Source organism: Nanorana parkeri, unplaced genomic scaffold (assembly GCF_000935625.1).
Source record: "Nanorana parkeri isolate BGI_ZX_2015 unplaced genomic scaffold, ASM93562v1 scaffold27, whole genome shotgun sequence".
Lineage (NCBI taxonomy): Eukaryota > Metazoa > Chordata > Amphibia > Anura > Dicroglossidae > Nanorana > Nanorana parkeri.
In genome coordinates, this window is record NW_017306295.1 from 1,493,019 (window position 1) to 1,498,836 (window position 5,818).

Below are 5,818 nucleotides of genomic sequence, written 5' to 3' on the forward strand. Positions count from 1 at the left end.
CGCGCCGCCGCTGCTCGGTTTTAATACAAGTGATCTGAATAGATCACTTGTATTAAACGAGCAGCGGCTTCCATTGTACGTTTAGCTCTGTTTTTAGCAGGGCTAAATGTACAAAAAACTAGGGATTCGCTCCATAAGACGCACATACATTTCCCCCGCCTCTTGGGGGGGAAAAAGTGCGTCTTATGGAGCAAAAAATACGATATAATATCAATTGAAAGGAATTCTATATTACAGCTTTTGTTTTTGTTTTGTTTTAGATGGAAGAGAAGAAAAAGAAAACAGAAATAACAGACTATTGGTTGCAACCTGTAAGTAAATCTAAAGCAACAAATCAATGTAAAAAAATAAATGTGCCAAGCAAGTAATACATTAAATAGGTTCGCTAGCTTCATATATTATGTGTGTTGTATTTGGATTCAGGTGTTCCAATCACCTCCATGGCCAGAGGTGTATAAAATCAAGCACCTAGGAATGCAGACGCTTTGTGAAAAAATGGGTCGCTCTCAGGAGCTCAGTGATTTCAAGCGTGGTACCGTGATAGGTTGCCATCTGTGCAATAAGTCCATCCATTAAATTTTCTTGCTACTAAATACTCCACGGTCAACTGTTAGTGGTATTACAACAAGGTGGAAGGAACTGGGCACAACAGCAACTCAGCCACAAAGTGATAGGCCACGTAAAATGACAGAGCTGGGTAAGCGCATGCTGAAGCGCACAGTGCCCAGAAGTCGCCAACTGTCTGCAGAGTCTATAGCTACAGACCTCCAAACGTGGACGTGTCTGGGTTTGGCGGTTGCCAGGAGAACGGTACTTGCCTGACTGCATTCTGCCAAGTGTAAAATTTGGTGCTGGGTGGATTATGGTCTGGGGTTGTTTTTCAGGGGTTGGGATGGCCCTTTAGTTCCAGTTAAGGGAACTCTTAAGGCATCAGCATACCAAGACATTTTGGACAATTTCATGCTCTTAACTTTGTGGGAACAGTTTGGGGGTGGCCCCTTCCTGTTCCAACATGACTGCGCACCAGTGCACAAAGCAAGGTCCATAAAGATATGGGTGAGTGAGTTTGGGGAGGAGGAACTTGACTGGCCTGCACAGAGTCCTGACCTCAACCCGATAGAACACCTTTGGGATGAATTAGAGCAGAGGCTGCGAGCCAGGCCTTCTCGTCCAACATCAGTACCTGACCTCACAAATACGCTTCTGGAAGAATGGGCAAACATTCCCATAGACACACTCCTAAACCTTGTGCACGCCTTCCCGAAGAGTTGAAGCTGTTATAGCTGCAAAGGGTGGGCCAAATCAAGATTGAACCCTACAGACTAAAGGTGGCCATACACTGTACAACCATCGCAAGACCTTAGTCTTGCAATGATTGTAAAGTGATTAAAAAAAACGTACGATCTGCCCATCTTGGACAGGCAGATCGCACTCTCGATCATCGCAAGCCTGCCCCCCTGAGCTGCTCGGTTTTAATACAAGTGATCTGAATAGATCACTTGTATTAAACGAGCAGCGGCTTCCATTGTACGTTTAGCTCTGTTTTTAGCAGGGCTAAATGTACAAAAAACTAGGGATTCGCTCCATAAGACGCACATACATTTCCCCCGCCTCTTGGGGGGGAAAAAGTGCGTCTTATGGAGCAAAAAATACGATATAATATCAATTGAAAGGAATTCTATATTACAGCTTTTGTTTTTGTTTTGTTTTAGATGGAAGAGAAGAAAAAGAAAACAGAAATAACAGACTATTGGTTGCAACCTGTAAGTAAATCTAAAGCAACAAATCAATGTAAAAAAATAAATGTGCCAAGCAAGTAATACATTAAATAGGTTCGCTAGCTTCATATATTATGTGTGTTGTATTTGGATTCAGGTGTTCCAATCACCTCCATGGCCAGAGGTGTATAAAATCAAGCACCTAGGAATGCAGACGCTTTGTGAAAAAATGGGTCGCTCTCAGGAGCTCAGTGATTTCAAGCGTGGTACCGTGATAGGTTGCCATCTGTGCAATAAGTCCATCCATTAAATTTTCTTGCTACTAAATACTCCACGGTCAACTGTTAGTGGTATTACAACAAGGTGGAAGGAACTGGGCACACCAGCAACTCAGCCACAAAGTGATAAGCCACGGAAACTGGGTAAGCGCATGCTGAAGCGCACAGTGCCCAGAAGTCGCCAACTGTCTGCAGAGTCTATAGCTACAGACCTCCAAACGTGGACGTGTCTGGGTTTGGCGGTTGCCAGGAGAACGGTACTTGCCTGACTGCATTCTGCCAAGTGTAAAATTTGGTGCTGGGTGGATTATGGTCTGGGGTTGTTTTTCAGGGGTTGGGATGGCCCTTTAGTTCCAGTTAAGGGAACTCTTAAGGCATCAGCATACCAAGACATTTTGGACAATTTCATGCTCTTAACTTTGTGGGAACAGTTTGGGGGTGGCCCCTTCCTGTTCCAACATGACTGCGCACCAGTGCACAAAGCAAGGTCCATAAAGATATGGGTGAGTGAGTTTGGGGAGGAGGAACTTGACTGGCCTGCACAGAGTCCTGACCTCAACCCGATAGAACACCTTTGGGATGAATTAGAGCAGAGGCTGCGAGCCAGGCCTTCTCGTCCAACATCAGTACCTGACCTCACAAATACGCTTCTGGAAGAATGGGCAAACATTCCCATAGACACACTCCTAAACCTTGTGCACGCCTTCCCGAAGAGTTGAAGCTGTTATAGCTGCAAAGGGTGGGCCAAATCAATATTGAACCCTACAGACTAAAGGTGGCCATACACTGTACAACCATCGCAAGACCTTAGTCTTGCAATGATTGTAAAGTGATTAAAAAAAACGTACGATCTGCCCATCTTGGACAGGCAGATCGCACTCTCGATCATCGCAAGCCTGCCCCCCTGAGGGGCGGGCTTCCGATGACCGCAATGCTGAACGGGCAGTTCGGCATTTGTCTCCCGAGCACCGTTCAAACCAGCCGAAAATCGTACGTTTTTCGGCTGGTTTTCTAGCGTGCTCCTTTAACAAAAGACGTGCGACCATACAGTAGAAACGGTCGCACGTCTTCGTTCACACTGCTCGATTCTCGTACGATCGCGGGATTTCCCACGATTCTCGTATGGGAAGCGAGCAGTGTATGGGCACCTTAAGACTGGGATGCCATTAAAGTTCATGTGTGTGTAAAGGCAGGAGTCCCAATACTTATAGTGGAAATATAGTGTATGTATGTTTTAATTCATGTATAATTGAATACTTTTAGATTCTACAAATTATCTCATCCCCTTTTTTATTTTACTCATCTTAAAGCAGCACTGTTGCCTTGCCTATGCCTGTATCACTGTCACCCACCCATTTCTACTGTCATGGCCTGTGCACCCCTGCTGCTCTTTCCTTCGTCACAGCTGATGACATTATCAGACACTTCCAGTTAGTGGGCATAGGACCTGCTTCCCTCTGACAGTGTGGACTAGTCAATCACTAAGCCTGAGTGCTGTACTGTAACTAATGTTCATCAAGTGATTTTCATGCCAGCTGTGACAGGAGGAGTGGTGAGGGAGTGCTGGCAAAGCGAGTATGAAAGGGGGGGTGGTATTCTGTGTAGATACACTGTTGCTTTACTATGCAACGTTAAGGTGACAGTATCTCTCTAAGATTCCGGAACATGTGACCTGCTCCTCCATTTCTACTTGTGTCCTACATTGTCTTTTTTGACAGACATTTTTGGAGCAGGTTATTAAAGTCATTCAGACAAGGATGTTGCAGGAGCAAAGCACAGTTTTATGTTAGAAAACCTCTATTACAAAATAGTAAGAACCTATATGCAAATGGTACATGTAATTATAGTGTTCAATATATTATTTTTTTTCTTTTCCCTAATTTGTCTTCCAGGACAACACATGAGAGATAAGCACCTCTCCCAAAAAGATCAGAAAATGTAGCATCACAAATTTTAAAAGGAAGTCTTCTGAACTGGTCATTTTGTGTTTCCTCCATCTGAAGGAGACTCATTACTTGCAACCTGGTGGAAGAAGTCTCAGCCCAGGGCTCTCATCTGCAGTTCTCTACTCACCCCCTTTTTCCTTACCCTCCTTGATAGTGTGGGTGTGTCTCGCCCATTTCTGTTCCAAAGTCCCTTTCTCTTTACCTAAAGGAAGAGGTTTAGACCCACTCCCTTTTTCAGTGCCTGGAGAAGGCCAGTAGTGTGCGGTGACTTTGGCAGACTGGTTTGGAGCCTTCCTGTCAGAGGTTCTGGGGCAGCAAATGGACTTCCCTGCCTGGCGATGTGCCAGGTTAAGTCCACTTCAGGGGCAGTGCTTTTGTTATGTTTTTATGTGGTATATGGGGTTTTTTTTTAAAAATAACGTCCTTCGGTTCTCATTGAACACTGACCAGTTCGTCAGAAGGACTTCCTTTAAAGTTTGTGGTGATGCGGTTTCTGTTCCTGTTGGAGGTGATGTCTATCTTTCATGAACTGTCTTGGAAATAGTTACAGGTAAATCGAACTCTGTTTTTTTTTTTTTTTTTCTTTTATGTTTACACTAATAGAAACAGTTTAAACCGTTGCAGTTCTTAAAGCTGTGTGACATAACAAGGGAATTAATGTGCAAAATACCATTTACATTTATTCAAATAATTATTAGAATGCCATATATTCCCTTATAGTGTCCCATTAGGATTATCTGACCCTTGAAGAGATATTTGGCTAATGTTTATTAATATTTAACCTTCTTAATTGTTAAGGATATTGTTGTAAAAATTGTGACAAAGAAGTTGGGTGACGGATACCACAAGAAAAAAGCAGTGGTAAAGGTAATTATCTGTTTACTGTTTGATTTATTTTCAACATGTTTACATTGTATCCTATTATGCATGTTAACTGCTTAAAGGAAACCTGTTGCATGTTCAGCTTGTTAAACTGGCCCCTGGACTATATAGCAGCCACCTCCACGTTGCATCTTGATATCTTTAAATATAAAATGCCCCAGTAACCTCAAGATGAAAAGAAGTTCCTTGCTGCACTCCTTACCGGGATTCCCATGCAGATATGCAGGTGGGTGCTCGAAGTGACTGCATATGGAGCCACCAGTGTATAGATATTTGAAGAATGTCACCAGCACACTGATTTCTTTACAGCAAATGAATAGTAATTTATTGACGTATGCTGTATGCCCACTAAAACTGTGACAGGTTTGAATCATTGGCTGTCTAATCCAATCAACTTAAGGATAAGAATCCACCACCTACTGTCACGGTGCATTCTACGGGTTTTTCAGCTTCAAGCATCTGTTTCCCAAAGCTGCCACCTCGTCTTTTGTTCACATGTTCACTGAGCTTTACCAGGTGGGTGTTTAGGCCACATCTAATGCCAGCTGTGAATGTAAGGTGCTTCAGCGGGCTCTTTGAGATGCATCTAGTCCCCCAGTTTATCTGAATTTTTGTGGGCCTGTCCCATAAGAAAACTATTAAAGGATTTTACGTTGAGTCAAAAATCCTGTTATTTTGGCAATGCATGTGATGATTATATACTAAATGTCTGTGTTTTTCAGGCATTCCCAATAAGATGTCCCCTATTTGCCAATGATGATGCAATTAACGAAAGCCCAGTTGAACCTTCAGTTTAAATCTGCTAAATACATTCCAGGAGCATTCAAACAAAAGGTGTGCACCACCTTACCACTTGTTTTCTTTTTCTTTTTAAAGCTGCTACAGCCTGAATAGGAAAACCTGTCCCTTGCCAGCAGCTGCAAAGTAGGATCTTTGCTCTCTTTAAAGAAGAAGTGCAGAGGTTTGCCTCCCCCCCCCCCCCCCACCACCAGCG

General features: G+C 43.4%; 1 protein-coding gene across 3 annotated transcripts in view; it reads left to right on the forward strand.

The window, feature by feature from the left end:
* Positions 1–5,818, forward strand: part of KIN (Kin17 DNA and RNA binding protein) — a 36,158-nt gene that overhangs the window by 23,212 nt on the left and 7,128 nt on the right. For 2 of the 3 annotated variants that reach the window (XM_018566251.1, XM_018566266.1), the window contains exons 9-10: positions 261–311; positions 4,741–4,809. In XM_018566251.1, the coding sequence (XP_018421753.1) occupies positions 261–311; positions 4,741–4,809 (120 nt within the window). Of the gene's footprint in view, positions 1–260; positions 312–1,712; positions 1,764–4,740; positions 4,810–5,818 lie in introns of all 3 variants that reach the window. The other variant, XM_018566258.1, reaches the window with a different exon arrangement.